The 24,483-nt window shown below is 44.9% G+C and overlaps 1 protein-coding gene across 1 annotated transcript in view; it reads left to right on the forward strand.

Annotated features, from left to right (window-relative positions):
• Window positions 1–6,506: 6,506 nt before the first annotated feature.
• spen (spen family transcriptional repressor) overlaps window positions 6,507–24,483 on the forward strand; it is a 36,639-nt gene continuing 18,662 nt past the window's right edge. Inside the window, exons 1-3 of the mRNA XM_066690538.1 lie at window positions 6,507–6,719; window positions 18,011–18,331; window positions 23,667–24,296. Of these exons, the coding sequence (XP_066546635.1) occupies window positions 6,637–6,719; window positions 18,011–18,331; window positions 23,667–24,296 (1,034 nt within the window). The 5' untranslated portion in view covers window positions 6,507–6,636. The remainder of the gene's footprint in view (window positions 6,720–18,010; window positions 18,332–23,666; window positions 24,297–24,483) is intronic.

Below are 24,483 nucleotides of genomic sequence, written 5' to 3' on the forward strand. Positions count from 1 at the left end.
CGACTAGCAGCATCCCTAGCTGTCCCTCACACAACAGTCAACAATTGGTTAATTAGGTAATTGGGTCTTAATTGGGAACATTGGTTGTGTCACAGGGGACAGTCACAGCTAGGACAGGACTTTCTTCAGCACTAATCAAACACTCAGTGACCTGATGATTGTATTCCTGCTGCACAGACCACACAGAGGACAAGATGAGTTATTTAGCCGTGTTTGATATCAGAACACCTGTAATATTGAAATACCAGCCAAATAAATTGTGTCTTGTGGGACAGAAAATGTGTCCCATGCGACACCTTCGACTGTCACTAATATTCCAGTTGCTCATTTATTTATATTTTAAATATTTTAAATCTGCAACAAAAATGTATCCATATTTGTTTTGTAATGCTTCATTGTTATACATCATTAGTTTCATTGGGTTTGTTTGCAAATCTCCAGTTGACTTTAACAGCCCACGGATCCCTTGGACAGAGATGGTCTGGGCTGTGTTTTACTAGGCTAATAACATTCAAATACCACAAGGCTGTCATTCGTGATTGCGGCTGCTCTGCAACTGAGGTGTTTCTGTTTGTAACGACTTGAACTAACTCGATATTAATCTTACATTAAAAATCAGAAGAAAAGAAGCACATATATATACAGGATGTTAATTGTAATAGCCTAAATGTACAATTACATTTCAAAATAGTTCCTCAAGCAATTGTATAAAAATAGATGGATGGATTCTGTGACTATTTATATCAGAGCCCCAAAATAACCCACTGTCCAGAGCAAGAGGTGCAACTGAACAGCAGTGTCCTTGTCATGGAATCGACCTTCAGTCCAGGCTTCATACCCAGATACCTCCCAGCCCGGCAGAGGTCCCTGTAACCTCTCTGATCTGAAACACGGCTGGGCTACAGATACTTTAATGGCAGTCGGGTTTCACTCTGCGATACTATATTTACTCAGTCACTTAAGAGATAGTACGGTAGATAGTTAAGATCATTGCATGACAACTGCTTGTTTATTCCAATAGCGTGATGCACTGGATACCGGGCCTAATCAAATCTGCCAAATGATCTTCAAAACCAGACCAGAACTAAAACCGGATTTTGATTTGGGCGTTTGAACTGGCTGGACTCCAGTGGCGAGAGATGGCGGACTGCAGCCCGAGTTTCCCAAGCGGCTCGACATCCTTCACTGAGCTGCACGATTTCACACGCTGGGGTCGCATTGTAGCGCAGACGCCCGCAGTTCTGCGCAGACCAATTATATGACAAGCGATCCCAACGTCTGCTTCCATTTATTATGCTTTCCTTTTTTAATAAGGACTCATTACCATCTCCCCAGTTTGTTATTCCTCGGGTGTGAGCTGGCTGGCAGTAATTGCTGCTGCAGCCCTGGAGGCCTTTTCTCATGTATTTTAGACCAAACACATGTTGTTGTTGCAACACAGGGGGGCATTTTCCTCGCTGTGTCTGATTGGCTGTCATTCTAGGCTGATTTTAATCGGAAAGGTGTTGTTTGAAATATAAATAACCGCATATAGTTACACACCTCCGTGCACCGCAGCTCACATTAAGTGGGGGTAACTGAGGTCAAAACACCCAGTCAAACACACCCATTTATTTTCTCTTTTAATGACGGGCTATGGCTTCACACATGTATTTAAAACACAGGTCTTATATTCATTGAACTTATTTTGATCCGTGTTACAAATGTAACAAATTACACAATTCCCAATCTGTCATCCGATCTGGCAACAAAATGACAGGTTTATTTTTAACTAAGCAGGGAGTGGCAAACTTTTACTTCAAGTTAGGAGTATATACATTTATATATAGGCCGATTGTGGCCTAAACTTCATTAATAAACATTAGATGGTTGTGTTTTGCTCTATTCACAGTAAACCTCCAACTGGTTATTTTCTTCGGCGGAGACTAACAGACTGATCACATTAGCTAGGGGCGTCGTCTAAAACGTATACACATAAACTATAGACGATTAAAGGGGTGAGGACGTTTTTCTTCTCGTTTTCACCACTTCTCTATTCAGATGTGTCTGCGGGGCTCACGTAGCCCTGGCTGCTGCCTGTGTTGAAACGCTTTGTGTACTCGATGACTAATCTTACCGCTCGCACACAAAATGGCGGACGCAAGTCATCCCGGCAGCTCAGACACCCACAAAATGGCGCCCGATGGAGGACAAAAAAAACAAGTTATCCATCCAAACACGATAAAAACGCTCCTCTTTAACAAACAACCCCACATTCCCCGCACAAAACACCACATATTACCTTATCTTCGCCATACCTTCACTTTATACAGTGTGAAAACATCATTTTTTTAAACCACACGTAGTTCTTTCCTGACAAAAAATACCAGCTGCTTTTTTACATCTCCCATTACTAGTGCATACATTGTGTCTGCACATTAATCCAGTTAATTCCCCGGGAAGTTGCTTTGTTTTGTTACTAATTCTTTCAGTGTTTTTAAAAGGTGATGTAAATCGGGGTTTAACAATACATCCACTGATTTTATTCACTTTTTTAATTCCTTCCAAGGATAATTCCAAGACACAAAGGGAAAAGGGACAAGGCAGACGAAGCTGTGAATTCAATAGATCCCAATCAGACCAGAGCCCACAATTCGTGTGTAAGTAAACTGGGTTTTATTCTCTTTGTAAAGATTACAGATCTGAGCCAGTTTGTAGCTCCGTGTGTGTTTTTTTAAATAAAGCCAGGCTGAGATATGGTTCGTTTCCACCATAATTATATTCCCCAAAAAGAACCAAGTTAATATTTTTAATGACTCCCTTCAAGTTTTATTTTAAACCAGCGGATGTTTGTAGGCTGCAGGGCAAAGCTTATTCGTGGGTGAAAGCGGGTAACTCCAAGTATTTTCCTGTTTGATAAGGCTTTGTTTGGTGGTGTTGGCAGTTGTATATAGCTATAATTTTGTTTAGTATTTCCTCGGTGGGTGAAAGTTTCTCTCTCCTCTCTCAGCGTCTTTTCCAGAAGTTTCTGCCGAGCCGAGCGCCGATCCGCTTCTCCAGCCCGCAGAAAAGGGGGCGTGGAGCGCATGCGCACACGGCACACTGCGGCTCCCCCTCCCCCCGCTTTTTGCCGCATACCGACGCATGCGCGGTGCACACATGCCGCAGCTGCAACAGCAACACTGGAACGCAGGTCAAACCGACTGTGTGTGTGTGTGTGTGTGTGTGTGTGTGTGTGTGTGTGTGGTAGCACAGTGCATTGGACAAGGCCATTGACGCAGGGATCACAATATATATATATTTTTTTTACTTTATGATATTTTTTTCTTCTTCTTCAGAGTAGCAGCATTAAGGCTCCAGCAGTGTGCCTCTGCCCCCGGCTCTTCTTCCATTCCCTGTTCTGATTTAAAATACAGCAGGATAGGAGACACTTGCATCCTGTCCCTTGAAGAGAATATGCAAGTGCCTGGGGAGGTCCCGCCTGCTCCATCTTTGGGGGTGTGGGGGGTTCTGGGTGCTGACACAACAAGGTGTCATGCCCCCCTTTGTATTGTTAATTTTACCATTTGGAAACGTCACTAAACACCCCCCCCCCTTCCCATTCTGCTCTTGTTCCAGCTGAGCTCCAATTTACCAGATCAACGCACTCCTTAATAGAACTGTAATTGTTTAATTGGAGCATTTTAATCACTGTCAGATGGTAAGCAGTTGAAGTCGTTCAGTTAGGGGGGACTGGGATTGTCAGGGCAGTCTATGGCTGTCAGTTGTGCCTGGCCAGTTTGCCCTGTAGTTTTCCCGCACTTTTATTCTAATTTTTATTCTTAATTTTTATTCTAGCAGGGACCTGCACTTGAACAACTCCCAGTGCCTGTGTGACCTGCACAGCCTCACCAGCACAGCAACAAACCTGTTATCCTGCACTGCGCCAACAGACCAGGGCCCTAACAAAAGGGGTGGGGGTGGGGGGGTGAAATGCTCCACCCAGCTCAACTCAGAGAGGGATCATATCACTGTGACAAGCACACACACTGAGCCCTGATACACCTACACCTCCTCCCCATGCCTTTCCCTGATTTTGCTCTGCTTTGCTGTGCACCAGTGCTGGGGGGTCTGCTGGAGGGGCCACAGTGTCTTCTTGTGTTAGCACCTCCTCAGACTCTTAGTGCCTTAATCAAGCCCTTTCCTTGTCTATGCTGAGCTGATGAAACTCTGTCTGCAGTGTGTGTGCAGGGCACAATGGGAGGGACACACACCCTGCAGGACTGACTTGACCTACTGACCGTCTGAGGCTCTCAGGGACCAGACCCCCAACTAACAGGCGAGTGGTCACAACGCTTGTGTTCGTCGGCTTCAGCCTGCATCCAGTAACTCAAGTTTAAGCCAAAGTGTTTTTTCAATCCCCCCACCCCCAATTTTTGGGCTAACACCAAACATGTTGGCTGCTTATTCTGCCTAATGGTTGCGTTGACCTTGGTTGAAACCAAAAGCAGGACAGACAGGGCTGCTGTGGGACCAGGCCTTAGTAGGACAGTGTCACAGATCCTTCTTACTTGTCGAACTGTCGCTCGAAAAATCACAGAGATTCAACTTTACTAGCATGACGGCACACTAACAGCAGTGCCTTCTCTTCTCTGTGCAGCCTGCGGGATATGTATTAGGCTGAAACATTATTTATTTATACGTTTATTTATTAGCAGATGCTCTTACCCAGGGAGAATTACAGCTCTCACAAAATAGATTTGTTTCTGAAATAATAATACAGTAAGAGCAAAGAAAATACAATATACAGACGCAGTGTGAATTGTGAGATAAAGATCTGTACTCCCCTTTCTGTCCCAGCAGCTGCTCTAGCCCACATGTCACAGAACATACACATTTCAAGAAATTAAGTACAGTATGCACAAGAAAGCACACTATACTATCGCAGTCCTCATGGGAGTGATTTGTGATATTTATTATAGTGGCATTATTTGTGAGGTGGATGTGGGACAGGCCTGGCTCAGATGTCATGCTGTGTGAACAGAGAGGACAGGCCTTTATGTCACTACATGACTGTGCTGCCTGTCTTGACCCCCAAGTCCCAGTAAAAACCACACACACTTCTCATCCCTCATTTGTGTTGTGTTTGTGGCGTTGTGTGTCTACACTGTCTCCCATCTGCAATGTCTCTCTCGCTCTCCCTCCCTCCTTCCCGCTGCAGTCACTGGCTGACCTTCAGACTGTCACTCTATCCCTGAGCACTCCCTTCTAAATAAAAGTCCCCCCTGTACACACCTCACAGTGCATTGCACAGCCATGATACAAGGAGACATGGCAATGCAACACAGCACAGTACAGCACAATGTAATAAAATACATGTTGCAACACTTTATATATATATATATATATATATATATATATATATATATAAACCTACAGTACAAAAGAACACAGCAGCAAAGTAAAACAGGACAGCAGAAAATATAATACAATAAAACAGGACAACACAAAGCGTGGTTTTGTCACAAAGTCTGCCATTCACAGAAGCCCACCTTTCAATCACTCTAATTACGAAATTAAATGAGGTGCCCAGGTTTTAATCAGAAGCTGATTAACATGCACCTCAGACCTTCAGGACTGGGTCTATTGCATTTCTGAATCTGCAAAAATGATTTATCTAGCCACTATTATGATTAATAATTAATAATGTTATGTTGGCAGGCAAGAAAGCTCTGGCTGAGCTGCAGCCTGTCTCGTTTGGTAAATCACACGTTGCACTAAACATGTACCGTCCCGCGTCTGACCGCCCCACCATGAGCCCAGTCCCACGCCTGAGCCCCGGGACACCTCTGCGCTCAGAGCAGGAATCGGCACCTCCAGCCGCCCCTCCGCCGCACACACGTGTATGTTGCGTCTCAGTGCGTGTTCGTGGATGTCCCCGTGTTTCCCGTGCCCAGGTGGAGCAGCCCGTCGGGTCGGTGTACGTGGCCGGTTTGACCTTTCATCAGTATGAGCCCGAGCTCGACGCCTGCGCCGTCTCTCTTTGCCCTGTCCAGTTTTGCATTGAGATCACCCTTCAAAACACCGACAGTATAGGGTTTAACTATACATCTGAATGCGCACCGGGAAATATGGCGATATGATATTGATGGGAACCAGACGGGACTGGGTGCGATCCTGCTGTCCTTTACTCTGTATGCCGCTCACCTCGCCATTCAGCCCGTTAAAAAGGGGGACGAAAAAAAAAAACCATATTGCGCAATAATAAATGTCATTTCACAAGATTAAAACCGATCCCAGCCCTCCAGCGCTTCCTCTCCCCTCCCCCACCAACACACTTCCACGCCTGCGCACAGCGGCGGGTGATTTCATTAGCGCCGCAGAAAGAGTCATTGTTATTTTTTTTTTTTTCCCCTCGCCCCTCCGCGCCTGCGCAGTCCCCCGCGCTCCTAGGGGGAGGGCCCGGCGGGGGCGCGCCCGGGCGCGGGCACGGGGAGCGGCGCGCGCCCCCGCCGGAGCAGGGAGCGCGCCCCGGGGATTCTCACACACAGTCGGCGCGAGGGCTCATGGTGGATCCGCGCGGAGCGAGGCGCTGCACTCTGCAACACGGATACCGAACCGGCGCGGATTAAACTGCACCAAAACACTCTGTATGAACGGGGGACACGGGCACACAGTATGGTCCGGGAAACCAGACACCTCTGGGTGGGGAATTTGCCCGAAAATGTACGAGAGGAGAAAATTATCGAACATTTCAAACGGTGAGTTATAAAAAAAAAAAGAGAGAGAGGGGGTAATACCGACATACGGCACCATGGATTCCGTCCTATCTTTCTCTCTGTGTTCGCTGTGGATGGATACGTTGCCTTGAGAGTTTATGTATAACATGCCGTCTGGATTATAAACCGCCTGTTCCGCTGGGAATATATGCTTGCACTAAAAATTAAAAACAAAAGAAAAAGAAACGGAGAGCCCAAGCTAAGTAAAGAGATGGGGTTTACAGGATGGTGTGCATGTTTCTCTGTTTCAATGCTCTCTGCGAGCCCAGGCGCATAGGATATCGAGGACTGGCTGAGGATTCCGAGAGAGCAGGCATCGCGGTAACGACGCTGCGATTAACTATATTATCTGCATGTGTTTGCTTTCAAACGTCTGTCCCTCTTGTGTTGGTCAAATGCAAAACAAACAAACAAGAAACGCGAGCCACCGTTATTACAGTTGTGTTGCTGAAATACAGTTGCAGAATTATAGATCTGAAGGTTTTGTGTTAATAAAAAAAGAAAGAAAGAAACGGAACCTCTCGGACGAAAACAACCCCAGAAACGAGAGAGCAGGCTTTTTGAGATGCACTACTTTGATTGTTTAAGAGTTGTTGTTGTTTTTTTGGTACAATCCAGATTCAGGAATACGGCATACGATGGTTGTGTATGTATGTGAGAGTGAGGGAGGGAGAGAGTTGAACAGCCAGAGGACCTTGTGTGTTTTATTATCACGCTAAAAAGACTTGGACTTTAGTACTCTGTCAATGTCTGTTATTTCTCTCGATTGCCTTAAAAATGCAGTTTATTGCTGGGGGTGTGTTTTGATGTGACTGTGTTTTTTTTTTTAATACATTCCCTCTATTTGTTGCGAGAAACAGAGAGAGGAATAGGAGGAGGGTAAAATATCTTAGCGGTTACTGTGTATCCAGTATTGGATTGCGAACTGGCAATGTAGAAGGTTGTAAAATTGTATCGAATTCGAGCAAATCAGTGTTACACGATGCTGAATTGTGTGTATAATATATACATTCAGTGTATATGTGTGTGTGTGTGTGTGTGTATTATATATATATATATATATATATATATATAATGCCCCCCCTTCCTGATCGTTTTTCTACCAGTTTAAAGGGTACATGTAGCTGGTGGCTTTTGCTTTGCTAGTTTCCTAATCTGTAATTTAGAGATATAATGATACTGTGGCATTGTGTGCTACTAAAGGTGAGATCCCAGTCAAGAGTGAGATCTCCCTCCTTATTGATAATATTCTTTGATATTAGCAGCCTAGTAATGATTGCCCTATCGTTTTTTTTATCATGAAGCGTATGTGTGTGTGTATATATATATATATATATATATATATATATATATATATATATATATATATATACACACACACACATATATATATATGTGTGTGTGTGTATATATAATGCTACACGTGGGTTGTGGAGATGTATACCATACCTTTCATGGTGTATTCCAGGGCACTTATAACGAGCTGGAACATACTGTGCAGTAAATCGCCCTGCCTAAAAAATGTTTTACAAAAAAGAAAGGGGGGAATAAATAGCGCCAGTGAACATCACGTGTGTGTCGTTTTCATGCTTTCATTTTTAATAATAATAATGCTACTGTGCCATCCAGACTTGAGATAGCAGGGATTTAGGGGGTTAAGCGCAGAGCAGAGCTGGTTGCAGGCGTGCAGAATTGAGGGCATGTAGCTTTTGACTTTTGAAGGGTTTCAATGATATTAAACATGCCCCTTGTATTATTAATATGTAATAATAGTAGTTATTATTGCTGCTGCTCTGTTTTTGCTGGTTGGTGGTTTGCCTCCTGTTTGCGTGAGATGATGTGTGAATGGCACAAACACGTATATGTGGACGCACTGATGATAATTGCAGAGGAAAATGAAAGAGAAGCACGTTGACTATTTGTGCGGGCGCCAGTGTGTTATTCTGGGGCAGATTTGTGTAGGTCAGGTGAGGTTTTTCTGGACATTTTTGTTTCGTTTTCATGGTGAAAGGCTGATGCATAACTTTGGTAGTAGGCAGTTATTGGGCCCTTCGTGAAAGTGCAATGATTTGGACAGTGCTGAAGACAGAGTATACTGGGTGTATGATTGGCTGAGAGATTATGGATTGAAAGCAGACTGGAGACGCGTGTGCGTTCATTGCTTCTCCGATTCAGGGTGAATTAGATGGTAAAACACTGCAGATACAGAGAATGTAGTCTGTGTGTGACTGAAAGATAAGGCATGTGAAATTACAACCATTTTTACATTTCTATTTTTGACAATTGATACGTTTAACGGAGCGTGGAATGGCCCAGTGTTGAGGAAGCATATCAGGAAGGATAACTAAAATTATGATTAGTAGTAGTATTGTTATGATTATTAAACACGAATATAGTTTCGAAGCGCTTGTTGGTGTTTATGCCCTCACAGTGAGGCAGTCGCAGCAGTATAGCGTGTCAGCAGATTGCGGGACAGAGAGAGAGAGAGAGAGAGAGGGAGGGAGGATTGGGGGATGGGATAGTGAGTAAGCAGTGTGAATGGGTTTGTAAAATGGCGTCCACGACTCGATAGTGTGGGAACCGTCTAGGCATCTGGCCTTAAAGACGACTGTCCTTTAAAAATACAGAATTTAATAAACACACGTCTGTACACTCTTACATCATTCCCCTGTTTCAAATATATCGCTTAAAAACAAATATATATATATATATATATATATAATCAAATTAAATACTCGTTGCTCCATAACCCCTCCCCTTAAAACACAGCCTAGCATGCATATTGTATATAAGTGTGCTTAGTGCTGCACTGCACTCTACACGACGCACTTCCAGTGCTGTCAGAACAGTCAGCTGAGCTCGGTGTGCACCCGAAGCATGGCTGCATTACGACAGCCTTTCTGGTGTTTTTGTGACATTGTTTTGTAGCGGGTTGCATTTGAATACGTCTGTATCTATAATACAACGCCGGGGGTGATCTGTTCCAGTTGCTACTTGTAAGGTACATGACAGCGCATTCAGCTTGACAGGGAAATATTCTGAGTTTGTTTACAGTTCAGGGAATGGGGCCCTTAACAATACTGCAGTCCTGCCCTCTTGTGCTTTTATTTGTGTTATTTGTACGAGGGCTGATGTTGGGGGGGTAAATGCCTCGGGGTACAGTGAAAAGGGGGGAGAGGAGGTAAAACCCCACCTCGATGCAGCTCCCGAGCACTGACAGCCACGCGGGGCGGCTCGGCGCTCGCGCTCACCGGGCTGGCTCGGGAGGGGGGGGCTTGTTGTCAAGGTAACCTTAAGTGATCGGAAGGTAGCGTTGTGACGTGGAGCGGCGGGATACGTGGCTATTGATCATTTCTGCAATGCTCCGGCAATACTGTTGCCATGCCAAAAACGCGTTTTTTTTTTTTTTTTTTTTTGATAGACACAAAAATGGAAAATGCATTGGAAAGTAAACACAATACACAAAGCAACGGCACAGGAGCCTGGTTCTGCCTGTGTCTGTTGCGTGTGTTTACTCCTGCAATCTTATTGATTATCATTGCCCCCCCCCCCCCCCATACACACGAGACAGCTTTCTCGGTTTTTTTTATATTATTATTATTATAAGTTACTTAAACACGGGAAGTTATACAGGAATTAAACATAATATTGTCCAAATTGAGTTCATTATATCAATTTGTCACTCTATATATCTTTCCATTTCTTTCTCTCCCCCTATTTCCACCCATTCCCCTCTCTCTATCAGTTGATCGACATGTTGTCCTTTTCTTACACTTGTCCTTGCGCTTTTATGTGCCGAATAGAATTGTGTCGCGTTTCTGCTGGAGTTGCTTAGTTACTGTTGCTTGGTGCATGCTGGAGATGGATTATAAGACAGAGACCGCCGTGCACCTACACACGTGTCAATATCTGCATACAGCCATGTTATACACGCACTTCTGTGTGTGCTTTGTGTTGGGTTAGTTTATTCTGTGACACTAGCTTAGAGATGGCTTGGCACTGTGTTGCATTCCTCCCCCGTGACGTTTCTTTTGAATCTTAATTTGTAATGTCCTCTGGAGGTGTAATTAACAGAGAGATTCTTGCTGAAACCTGTATTTGCGTTATGCTAGAAGTTTCTCCTCTAATTTTTATTTGCAGCCGAGGTTCCAGATCGTGTTTAAAACCTCGCTCTCCTGATAGCTATGAGAGATTAATATTTGTTTGCATTATGGGGAACATGCTTCATGTGGCGAGGGCAGGGGGGACAGTTGTCTGTGAAGTTGTTTATCGGTTGATGTTAATATTGTCAGGGAGGACTGGTCAGTGACTTCTGCTCGGTATTTGCTGGGTTAATGGACTGGGGTATCAGAGTTTATTTTATTACAGTGAAATCATTGCAAAATGAACAAAACCGGGAGATGATTGTATTATAAAGATCACTATTTCCACACAGTGAAATCGTGCCATTTAAACGCATCAACGTTAAAATGCAATGTGCAATTCAGCGCGTGTATTTAACGAAGTTCATTCGTGAATAAAACATGATTTCCACATGCAGTGCATCATTTTGTTGATTTAGTTGTTGTTGTTGTTGTTGTGAAGTGTGGGAATGTGGGTCCAGCTATGTCTCTTCCGCTCCAGCGGCGGTGTACTTTAGGATGTAAATACGCCACCCCCCCGACAGATTGCCTGGATGCAAAACGAGTATGTCAGCGAGCCTCCCGGGCCAAACGGGGCCAGCAGCACTTTTCACACAAACCAGGGCCTACCTGGCAAAGGCAACAAGCCCGCCAGACGAGTAAAAACATATTTATGTATTTAGTTTATAAATAATCCAGTAAATAAATACTACAAGGGCTACTCCCTCCCCCCAGCCGCTGGTTCGGCCTGTGTCGTTATTTAGATACCGCTGTAAATGGTTTCTGACTCATTTTAGCCAGCTAAAGCTCCCAGGCCTGTTTGCACATTCCTCTCCTGTCTTGGTGTAAGATTTCTCTCATGTGACTCTCACCCCCCTCTCCCTCTCTCTCTCTCTCTCTCTCTCTCTCTCTCTCTGTCGTTCAGCTTGCGAAAACGCGTACTCCCTTTTTATGTTTGAACTTTTTTTCCCCCCGACGTGCGGGAAAAATACGACGCTCTTCTGTACCCCTGGGAAATATTATATTCAATTGTTCTTGTATACGTGAACCTATATACAACTAAAACTAAAATAACAGTGCATCGCAAAAACAATTAGTCTGCGATCTTCAACAAATCTAGACGTATGTAGGCCTTTAAAGAAGGTGTTGTGGTTAAATAATCCCCCCCACACACACACACACACAAGATACGTTTATTGAAATTAATTAATTCGGCGGATACAGCGACTTGGTCAACATTGCATCTAAGGCGTTAACGTCAGCAAGACACAATGCATACTTTTTTTTTTTTTGTCAACTGGAAGCGAATTTAACCCCCTTACAAAATTAGTTTTACTTCTGTATTCAGTATTCGTGACCTTTCTGGAGGCCTGAATAGGATGACGTGTTATACAGTGCGCCTGGCAACTGTTTCCAATTAAATCCCACAGTTGTCGGAATGGCGGCTGCTCTACACCAGTTTCCCCTACTGTTTTTCAGCAAAACAATATAGCCCTAATACCTGTGTGTGTGTGTGTGTGTATAATATATATATATATGATACTATTTAATCACCATGCACGTAATTCATCCTATTTGCATTGTTTCACTAAAATTAAAAATAATCCCTATTCAAGATCATCCTTTAGGAGTTTTTATTTTTTTGTTTATATTTATCTGTATATACATGCACCCCTCCAAAATTATTGGCACCCTTGACAACGATTAGCAATAAAGGCTGTATAAAGTAAATACAGGTAATGAGCTATATACATGTATATATTGTACTTTATTAATGATTCAAGACAACTAACGAAAATCACAAATTTCGCAAATGAAGTTATTTCCCAATTCCCAATTATTGGCACCCTTGTTTTCAGTACCGTGCCTTTTTTTGTATTTTATTATGAGATTAGAGAACACATTTGAAGGGATATTAGACAATTGCTCCATTCGGGATGTTTTCAGATCATTGATATCCTTCAGTCTGTGCTTATTGATTGTCCTCTTCAATGCAAATCCACAAGTTTTCAATGGGATTCATGTTCAGAGACTGAGATGGTCATTGCAAAATGTTGATTTTGTGGTCACTTAACCATTTCTTTGTGAATTTTGTTGTGTGCTTGGGGGTCATTGTCTTGCTGGAAGATCCACTTGTGGCCGAGTTTCAGACTCGGAGGCAAAAAAGTATTTGTCTAAAATATCTTGGTAATTGATGGTTCATAATGGTGTTGACCTTAACCCTTTCTGTTTACAAAAGAGCATGAGTTTTCACAGCCAGCAGGTCATTATGAAGTGTTTTTATGGAATTCTTCAGTCAGTCAGCAATAATTGAAGGCTGATTTCAAGGCAGCCAGAATCAAATTTACAAGCTACCATCCTGAGGCTCAAAAAGCAAAAATGGCTCCTAAGTGGAGAAAGGCTTAATGAGTCCTAGGACCAGTGGAAACAAATCAGACCGATAACATCAAGATCCATCACCATATTTTACAGTATAGAGGTTCTTTTCTGCATGTGTATCCTTCTTTCGACACTTAAACCCACTGCTGGTGTGTGTGGCCAAAGAGTTCTATTTTAGTCTCATCTGACCAGTTCCAATCCAAGTGCCAATGCCATTTAAGCAAACTCCAGGTGCATACATTGGTTGCTCTCAATAAAGGTTTATTTTTTTCTGGCAACCCTTCCAAATAGGCTATTGGCATGGAAGTGGTGTCTAATTGTAGATTTGGAGAATTGTAAACCTCAAGATGCAACCAAGTTCTGTAATTCGTCTTTGCCTCCCAAACCACCTTCCTCACTGTTTTGCCCTAATAGTCGTAAGTGCTAGATTTAGGTTTTTAGCCATTGCATGTTTTACGAAGGTCAGCAACTATTGTTCTCCATTTGAGTTCTTTTCTGTTCCTAATGGTGATGGATGTCGAATGAATTTTACATGTATATTGCTAAATTTTTACCATGGGAGGCCACAATACAAGTAATACTGAGATGTACTTAAAAAAATAGAATGGTAATGCAGATTTATTTATAAGAATCTTTTGCAGTGGCAATAATTTAGTTTGACACCTATCTTCCTGAGAAAAGAACAATTTATTTGAGCAAAATGCATTAGTTTAAAATAAGTTTACCCATAATTTTGAGGATAAAATATAGCTCATTACCTGTGTTGCTTATTTTATACAAGATGCCAATACTTTTTCAGGTGACTGTGTGTTTGTATGAGTCCTTGTACCATTTCTAAGAAAGTGTTACTGACCTATACAATAGTAATAATGGAAAGATAATGCATATGTAAATGCCTGCCTTGCTCTCTTTTGTGCCTGAGGGGTTGACTGACTGTGTTCAGTGTATTTGTGTGATAGTTGTTTCTGTGCCAGAGGTTGGTTCCTCAATGGCTAAAAATGAAACCACCTGAATAAATCTGTGTCATTACAGTGTAACATTTGCACACAGGTGTTTTTAAATTAGCCAGTTCTGTCCCTATATCTCTCTGATTCTGTCTCTGTGATGGCTCCCCCCATCTCTTTATAGACAAGGAGAGGTTTTGATCTGTTTGGTGGATGGTGATCCTTTTGTAAGAGACTTTTTAAGGTTGGGAGGCTAGAGGAGGGAACACCCTGTCAACACAAATCTACAATAGACAGGGGAGGGAGAAAAGTGGCATAATGGTGGTGTGGAAATACTCGTCCCGCGAGTTGAGCCAACTGCAGCCTGCTCGGCACCAATTTTCCCGGCAGCCTGTTTTTATTTTTGTCTTTACAACTGAAGTAAATCACCTCTGCAGAGAAGTGAGGGCGGAAAGTTCAGGAACAGGGAGATGATAGTGAGGGAGGAATAAGGCATCCATGGGAATCAGTGTGGGAATTCTCCCACAGATATGGGAGAGAGGGCAGGGGTGTGAGCAGCCTGTGAGGGCCTGACTTAGACATTCCTGTTCCTTTTTTTGTTTTGTTTTTCTTGTTTTTCTATGGCATAGCAGGTAGCATTGGCAATGTAGAGTTATCTTTGTTAAAACATTTTTTTGAATTTACAATACTCCACTGCGCAAGACCTCCACTCAGGTGTTCTTTCTGCTGATTGAGTGGTTTTCAACTATGGTTTCAGCTGGAAAATGGATACTTTTTTTAACCAAAGTCTCTCCAGAGTCAGGAAGACACCTTTTATATACTGAAAATAAATTGCATTCTCTACAGGGCTCAGTTCATTAGCACACAAAAACTGTTGCTTCAGTGTTTATATTGTTTTTTGCTGACACCCTGTCTGTGAGTGCTCTGGGTTCAGGACATCCTTGAAGAATGGCCTTATTAGTCCTCCACTCACAGCCTCTCTATCATTCATTTGTTTTCTGTACATTTTCAGCACAGTGCAGTTGTCACATGTACAGCAACTGGTGTTCTGTGTACTCTGGTCCCTCTTCCTCCGACAGACAGAGAGCTGCTGCACAGCACACTACAAAGAGAGGTCTGTTCAGAGTAGCTGTGTGTGAGAGCGTGAGCCAGGTCTAACTTATGGAGTTTATTTACTTTTAAAGCTGGACTAATTTTAAGCTCTTTTGCTGTTTTTTTTGTCTGATTTAAGACCATTTTCCAAGATGTTGAATGAAAACATAAAAAGAAAAAAGAATGCTGTCCTTCATTCACATGAATTAGGTTTGTAGCAGTGCAGGGGCTTTGTGGCTGTGTGGGATTGCATTATTGTGCAACTTGTTCCTAAGTTTGAGTGTTTCAGTGGGAATGTTGGGTAGGCCGTTGTATTTTCTCACGCTGGCTGCAGGCGCGGTGGGGGTGTGTGCTCGGCCATTTTGTCTCTGGGGTAGGAACAGTGTGCCAAAGCTCAGAGCGAAAAGACCAGTACGGGGGGACACAGTGAAAATAGGGGGAATTCATAAGAGACACAACCTTTCTCATCACGATTCCAATCAAGAACTCTGTGACCTGATCAGTGTTCCTTCTGTAGCTTCATGCCTTTAATATGTAAATTTGAGGACAATAAGGGAAGGATGTTGTGTGAGACAGCCAGGGAACTGTTGTACAAGAGGAACGCTTAAATGTCCTTCAGTTTGATTCAGTAACTCATAACAGCATTTGCAGCTACAGTGGTTTGGTGTGTAGTGACCTGAAGTGAGAGAATGCAAAAATCAGATGAAGCTGGCTTCAGTGCTGACAGCAGACCGAAAATGTTGATCTCTGTGCGTGTCATTACAGGACAGCCGCCTTCACTGATGCTTATTTAACTGCTTAGATTTCCAAGCACTCCCTTATGTCTGTAATGCAAGCTATGCTGTGCAGTCTGAATACAGCACTCCAACACCTCTGTGTCATTATGAGCTGAGGTTCACTGCTTTTCTCCATAATAATGGCCTACACAATAAAACAATGAACATAAGTGATGCGCAGGAGAACACTGAATTGTAATGTTATTTGATTTATTACAGCAACACAATAGTTAGCGAGTGTGTATTGGTGTGAGTGCATTTGTTGGTTCGAGTGTCTGTGTCTTGCACATTCGCACGCGCACAGACTTGCAAGTGCACACACTCATTCATGTGCACAGACATTTGTGCACAAAGGGGAGTGCCTGTGTGTGGACTGTCTCACTTTTGCACACACAGACTCGCAGGCACACAGAGATTCTCACGCACAGGGGTGCTCGAGCTGACGCAGACTTGCGCACGCACAAAGACTCTCATTCGTGTACACAGGTGCTCGAACAGGTACTCACAAGTGCAAGGCACTCATAAGTCGACACTGTTTCCACAGAAGAGGGAAGTGGGAGATGTTCATCTGGTCACAGAACTGTTAGAGGGCTATGGTACACTGGGTACTTTCCTGTGCTGTTCTAACAAACCACAAAACCCCATATTTCTCAATCTCCCAACCCCCCCCCCCCCTTTTAAATATATATTTAAATATATAATTTTATTTTTTTTCATCAATAGAATCCAGCCAAAGGCAGTGCATCTTGACAGTTGCCCATTTGTTCTATTGTTATTCTCTGTGAGCAGTAAGTCAGTAACTCTAGCTTCCCTAACTATGCTTATCCCTCTCTCACTGTATAATACGCCCCTTCTTAAATTGAGTTCACATTTGTAAAGTGAATCCTAGTAATAATTGCAGGAGCTTATTTGTGTGTGTGTGTGTGTGTTGTAATAAACAGAAAGTGGTGAGCCCAGTGGGGTCTGCGTGATATTGTGCTGTGGCTGTTTAGACGGACACCAGTGATGGGTACAGAGCAGCTGCCGCTGCTGACGGACTGTGATTCAGTGCCTGCTGTCCAGAGGCCTACCCCAAATTGAGGCAGCCTGCACTGCTGGAGCAGCTGCCTGTCTGCCTATGTCTCCCTCTCCCTCTCCCTCTGCCTGTCTGAGGAGGTGATCAAAGCATAGTGTGTCCAGCTGCATTGACTGCTCCTTTTCTTTCTTCCTTTTTTCTGTTGTTCACTGACAGGAACAGTGTCTGACTGGACAGTGCGAATGTGTGTATTTGTATTGGTATGAGTGTCTCTGTGCATGCCTGCCTGTGTGTGTATTTTAATTTATTTAGATTTAATTATTTATTATGACACGCAATTATAACAAAAGTAATATGATGGCAGAAGCTTTGTGTATTAAATTTAGTCAGTACACTGTTTTCTGTTCATAATCCATTGCTATGTTGTGTGTGTGAGAGATTATTTTGTGGCTGCGTTGAGACAGCGAGTGTGTAGTTTCTGTCTTAAGCAGACAGACGGATGGGCGTGGGGGCGTCTTAAGAACAGATGCAAGGTGCAAACAAACAGGGACAGGGCAGCACTCTGCCTACCAACCCAAACACAGACAGGGCAGAGGGATACTCACTGAATTGATACATTTGCTGTCATGCTGGTGTTGTCCTTCACGTGGTACTCTAGCCACTTCCTACACCCCAGCCATGATTACCCGGGCATACGGGGTCTGACAAGCGTATCGGGTTGGGGGTCTTGTGCTCCCATGCAGTGGCACTCTGGGTCTGGCGTGCTGCTCGGTGGCCAATCAGACCGTGCTCTAGTTATATCATAAGAGCTCAGTTAGAAGAGTGTACAGGGGAGACTGCGATTGGTCCTGTGACTGTTAATGAAAAGCTCTGTACAGCAGTTCTCTGCTTTGCACTGATATTTTTCTTGTTCCTCTCCCTCTCTCTTCCCCCTTGCCTGCTGCAGATATGGCCGTGTGGAGAGTGTCAAGATCCTGCCCAAGCGTGGCTCAGAGGGCGGGGTGGCGGCCTTTGTGGATTTTGTGGACATTAAGAGCGCGCAGAAGGCGCACAATTCCGTCAACAAAATGGGGGATCGCGACCTGAGGACCGATTACAATGAGCCGGGGACCATCCCCAGCGCGGCGCGCGGGCTGGACGACACGCTGTCCATAGGCTCGCGCGGCCGTGAGGTCCCGGGCTTCCGTGGAGGCCCGGGGGGGGCGGTGTACGGACCCCCCACCTCGCTGCACAGCAGGGAGGGCCGCTATGAGCGAAGACTGGACGGGTAAGTGGAAAGATTTCTCTACGGCAGGGTGATTAGTAATATTAATTTTATTTTTTGTTTTTCATTTTTTTTTTTTTTTGGTGTGATTTTATAAACTCAAAAACAGAACAAAACAACAAAACATGCACAGAAACCGATAACTCTAGGAATCCCCCTGATGGATATATTCACAAAATCTAAATTTTACATATTTGTATGTATTTTTTTATTTTGATATACCGAACGCAATTTTAATGATCCGCTGGTGTATGATTGGGAGTTACTGTGGGAGCTGTGTCCTGTACGGGTTGGATAACAGATTCCCAGGGAATACCGAGTGTTGGATAATTTCTGCGGATTTGGACACGGGAGTTGTTCTGTCCTGCTGCGCCTGTGGGCTTTCCTGGATTGGGAGTACAGTACTGCACATGCTGGAATTATTCCAAAAAAAAAAAAAAAAAAAAATATATATATATATATATATATATATATATATATATATATATTAAACAAATTATATATATTTTAACTAAGGGCTTCCGATCATTTCTTTCGCTATTATTATAAGTACGTAATTCTGATGATTGTTAGGATTACGGGTGTGGATTCCGGAGTTTGTGGATATTCCCAGGAATGTACCCCTTGGATATAAGCATAAGTGTGTGGATTGTGCCAGTGGGTCTCGGGCATTCCTGTGGGATTATGTGTTATGGGCGTCAGTCCTGGTCGACTGCTCCACCCTGCCACGTGGATGGACAGACAGACACAAACGCACTCTGAGCAAACAAACACTTTTTTCCTTTTCCTTTATTTTTCCTTTTCATCTTTTTTTTTTTGTAAGTGATTGATTTTTAGTTTTGTTTTTCTGATCGGAGAGGGGGATGTTCTGTGAAGATGAGGACTATCGTGCTAACCCCCTGGAGACTATGGATCTATACAACCAAAGGCAAGCTGCAACAAACTCAGTGGAAATATGACCTTAGCTGCAGAAGACTCCAGCAGAAATACAATACAGTACAATACAAAAAAAATGTTCTACTTCCCTTCTCCGCTCTTTCTTGGATGTATATGGGGTCCTCTCTCTCGTTCCCTCCCTTCCTCCATCTCTCTCTCTCTCTCTCTCTCTCTGTCTTGGATTAAAATCATATTATCACCAGTCGAGGATATGACCGTGCATTTCAGTCCTGATCTGTGGGCTGGGATTGTGGATGCATCACAGTGGAGAAGCTGCAGCCTCAACAGACACCTACATAAAAGCCTTTGCCAGAGAGATCTTGGGTCTCTCTCTCTCTCTCTCTCTCCACCTGCCTGCCTGCTGATGGATGGATGGATAGATGCAAGACTGGTCTGTACAAAAAAAAACCAAATGGAATAACATAGTGGATTGTCCCTGGGGATTGTAATCTGTCAAGACCACCTCATGCCATTGCGAAGACTTGTTTGGATTTATTGATATGATTATCATCATCATCATCATCATCAACATTATTATTATTATTAATACGATTGTGTGATGAGCAATGGCTAGACTCTGTGAACGCTACACACTGTGGATTGAGGCCTGCTTCAGTAGACGAGGCATCGCTCTCCTGCTGCATGCCAGGGCTGAGGCATTTAGAGTCCGGGGTGGCGGAGGCAGCTGCTCTGAAGACGGGTCAGAGCCAGGGGGCACTGTGGAGAGGGACTGCAGTGGAAGACCAGTTGTGTGAAGACGAGGGGAGCTGTGGACCGCCCGTCCTGGGATTGTATGGGACACTGAGTTGCGTTTGTGTTGGGGAAACGTAGACCGAGCTGTACTGCGCTGTCAGGGGATCTAACTCCATATGGATCTATGTTTTATTCATTTTCTTCTATTTTTTTTTTTTTTTTTCTGCAAAGACTCTTGGCTTTTTTGTTTTGTTTTTTTAACCTCATGACTGGAGATTTTTGTTTTTTTTCCTTTCTGGTTACTTTCTTTTCTTTTTGTTTTTTTGAGAAAAACTAACCATCAAATGGAAAAGGGGACTCTTGGGATCTGTGCAAGTATGTTTGGATTATACCCTCCACTCTCCTGCCTGGCTGAGTGGCGGCCCAGAGGATTACTGCTGCTACTACCAGTGCTACTACTTCTGCTTTTTCTCATTTTTCCATTTTTAATTTTTTCCATTTTTTTTTTTTTTTTTTTTCCTTTTTGCTCACAAAATTCTGTCTCCCTAGATTTTAAATGGGATTTTAGGTCGGGTTCCCACAGTCTGAAAAGGTTGGTATGTCCTGCCCTGTGTATTTTAGCCCTTCTTTCTAACCCCAGTCCAACCCCTGTCTCTTTCCACTAACTCCAGTAGCTTGTAGAGAAAACGGCGGCGACAGAAGAGCTGTTGCCTCCAGTCCTGTAGACTACACTGCAGTCTCAGTCTCTCTGGCTTCTCTTTGTAGTCCTCTCTCTCTGACCTCTCTCTCTCTCTCTGACATGTGTGTATCAGAGCTTCTCTGCATACTCCTGGCACACATTGATATTTTTCCTCAGTGCACAACCGATACAAACGGTAGTCGTGAGAGTGTGTGTGTGTGAGAGAGACAGAGGTTGCCTTCACACTGTGTAATGCACTGTGGAGGAGAGCACCTATGAAATCTAACCTCGCAAGACAGTGCAGTGCATTAAGCTTAAGTGTAGCACAACGCACTGTGAAAGTTCAGTACAATAAAGTTGATCTATAGGTCTAAAACTGTACAGTGCAATACAGTCATTGTAGTACAGTACAAAACATAGCAGCATAAACCAGTGCAATACAGTTCAGAACTGTCCAGCACAGTGCTCTAGTGCTATATAACACAGTGTAATAGTAGTGGCATAATATGCAATATATAGTACAAAATCACAGTATAGCACAGTGCAGACGTGGCAATCACTGTAGTGAAGCAGAGCTCTGTGCAGTGCAAGACACTTAAATACCATGTGTAGTGTGTTACAATAAAGTAGTGTAGTGCTGCAGTATAATGCAAAACCATAAAGCACAGAAATCAGTACAGGTCAGTGCATTTCAGAGCAGTTCACTTGCCTATGAGGAGCTGGCCTCTGAGGGCAGGGTCTTGCCTGCACAGGGTCGGCTGTCCACTAATTCATATAGATATCTATTTGTATCCTGTCTAAGGAAATACATTTTTTAAGCACCCCTCAATCTACATTTCCCTTTTTTCTCTCTGCCTTTCCCTCCTCCTGTGTTTCTCAGCATTGTGAAGTGCGGACAGTGCAGTGAGTAGGGCAGAGGGCTGGGGGGGTGGAGGGAGGCCCCAACAATAAATCGGGAGTCAGTGTGAAGCAAAGGTGGCAGCAACAGCAGCATCAGTGAAGCTCTGACAGTAATCCTGTGTAATTCAGGATGATGGCTTCTAATCCTTTCAAGTGTATTAAATATAGAAATACATAAATGAATGCTTGGCTACCGCACAGCTCTGCACCACACTGTACGATGCCGTGCCGAATCGCACCTTACAGCTCCAGGCCGCACAGCTCTGCACTGCACAGTGCCAGGCCGAATTGCACATCACCGCACAGTGCTGCTCCACACAGCTGGGGCGTGTGCGCCAGTCAGATCAGGTAGTGACCCCTGCAGGCTAATGCACACCTGACGACTCATACGGTGTAATGAGAGCTGCATCACAAAGTGCGTCTAACACAACACCAACACTGTGCTGGAAATGCAGGCCTGTGTTTCTCCTCCATATTGACACTGCGGTGGCTTTAAAAATACAACAAAAAGGGCCCTGCCATAAATCCAGAGCTGAAAATAAAGTATTTAAATCAGTAAGTAAAGTGAGAGGAGGCAGCAGCTGTTTTATTGTTTGACACTGGCGCATCCTTAGAGCTCACTTTACAGTATTTGTGTACTGTCTGCAAGGTTTTATTTTGAATTGGCTGTTACTCTTGAGCACACTGGCACAGGGTTCCTGTTCACCCGCTCCATGTACAGCAAGGTCCTTATGAAGCAGTTTTGAAGCCACTCCCCTGTTCCCGAAATAAATCGTATGACGCTCACATTCCACTTCATCACAGTCTGTGATGTCACATGTTACTGGACCCATTCTTGCACTAAGGACCCTTCCCCTGACTGACCCCCCCCCCCCCCACCCCAAACAACAGTCCTGTCCCTAGCCTTTTGCTACTATGCCATACTCTCTCCTGAAACACAAACTAGCAGGCTCAACGAAATGTGTTATTGTTGCTATTGTACAGCCCCCAGTTACAGGTTTTAATGTGGTGGCCAGCCCACTGTCATGAGGCACCAGAACCCGAGCTGTACCCTACCCATGCAGGGTACACTGGGTCTTAAACTGTACCCTCCCAGTGCCCAATGAAAACACAACTGCAAGAAAACTAAAAAGGCCTTGCCGTCTGCGTTACCCTGCCTAGTCCCCCCTCCCCCCTCAGTCCTCACAGATCTTGTCACTGGATTGAAAAACAGATCTGCAGAAATGCCAGTCCTGTAATAAAAAAGTGTGGTAATTCCCTGCTAACCACTCTTTACTTGCCCTCCCGCCCTCCCGCCCTCTCACCCCTCTGCCCCGGCTCCCTGGGCCCCTGAGCACCCTGGCTTCCACAGCGCTCGGAATCTCCCCCCCCACTGCCACTCTCTCTCACTCACACAAATACACTTCTCCCTACCTTATGGAGGGTGCTCCGGCTGGTCACAGTTCACAAGCCCCCCAGAGAGTACATCTTGTGGTTTGCAGCCCCACGATTCACTCTGCTGTTGAAATCCAGGCTTTACTTTTACCATCACTTCAACTTCTCACTTCATGCTCCCACTTGAAAATGCGCAATATAATGATGTAGCACCACAACTGGTGCCTGTACCCTGGCAGGAGCAGGTGCTGTGGGCTGTGTGGTTTCGGGGCAGAGAGGGGGTTGCCGTTTGCGTCATGTTTTCTCAAGAAGGATAAAGGGTTCGGAACTTCAGTCCATTCCAGATCACTGGGCTCCTGCGTATCTGCTATTTCGTACTTAGGGGCGTCGGGCTTAGACACTGAGCTCACCTTTACTGCGGATGACTTACTTGCAGGCAGTAAAATACCCCTGTCCCATAGATGTTTTTCTTTTCTCAGCCTTGTCAGTTTTTCTTATTGCCTCTTTGCATGCCCCCCCCACCCCCGTCTCTGATTGCCTGACGCCCACAGGAGCATCTGAGGGCAGTTGTTTGTGGACGCAAGGTTATGACAGTGTCAAGAGCTGTGACCTCACTATTTATTTTGTAAATGTGTACCTTGTCTGCTTCTCAGGGTTTGGCCTGGCAAAAGTAACTCTCTCTACCATTCTCTCTCTCTCTCTCTCCTGCCCCCTCCCCTCCTCCTCCTCCTCCTCTTCCTCCTCCCTTTCTCTCAGGGCTTCCGACACACGGGAGCGTGCTTATGATCACAGTGCCTATGGACACCATGAGCGCGGGGCAGCAGGGTTCGAGCGCGGGGCAGCAGGATTCGAGCGTGCCCGCCACTACGACACGGATTACTACCGCGACAGGACACTGCCGCATGGCGGGGGGGGCAGTGGGGGCTCCGGTTCCAGCAGTGGAGGAGGCGGGGGCTCTGGGGGGGGCAGCAGCAGCGCAGTTGGGGGTGCAGGAGGTGGGGGCGGGGGAGGTGCAGCAGCCGGTGGTGGGGGAGGCTCAGGCAGTGGGGGGTACTACGGCTCACGTAGCCGGAGCCCCAGCCGCTTCGAAACGCCAGAACCACGGTACGAGCCGCGCCCGAGGGAGCCCTTCACCGTGGCCAGTGTGGTGCACCGTGACCTGTACCGTGATGAGCTGAGCCGCGAGGGCCGGGGCCGCCGAGGGGAGAGGGGCTACCACCACAGCCGCTCCCGGTCCCCCCACTCCTCGCAGTCCCGCAACCCCTCCCCCCAGAGGCTCGCCAGCCAGGCTGCCCGCCCCCCACGCTCCCGCAGTGCCAGTGCTTCCCGCAGCCGCTCCTCTAGCTCCGACTCAGTCAGCAGCAGCAGCAGCACCAGCAGTGACAGGTATGGGGAGCTCAAACATTAACACTTTGTGTGCCCACACACACACACACACACACACACACACACACACACACACACACACACACACACTTGTTCAGGGCTGTAATTAGTGTAGATAAATCTCAGAATAAGCTGCTCATGTGATCAGATGACAGGCTTGACACTCCCCGGTGTGCTCAGGGGTGGT

This window comes from Amia ocellicauda, chromosome 18 (genome assembly GCF_036373705.1).
Source record: "Amia ocellicauda isolate fAmiCal2 chromosome 18, fAmiCal2.hap1, whole genome shotgun sequence".
In the NCBI taxonomy this organism is placed as follows: Eukaryota; Metazoa; Chordata; class Actinopteri; order Amiiformes; family Amiidae; genus Amia; species Amia ocellicauda.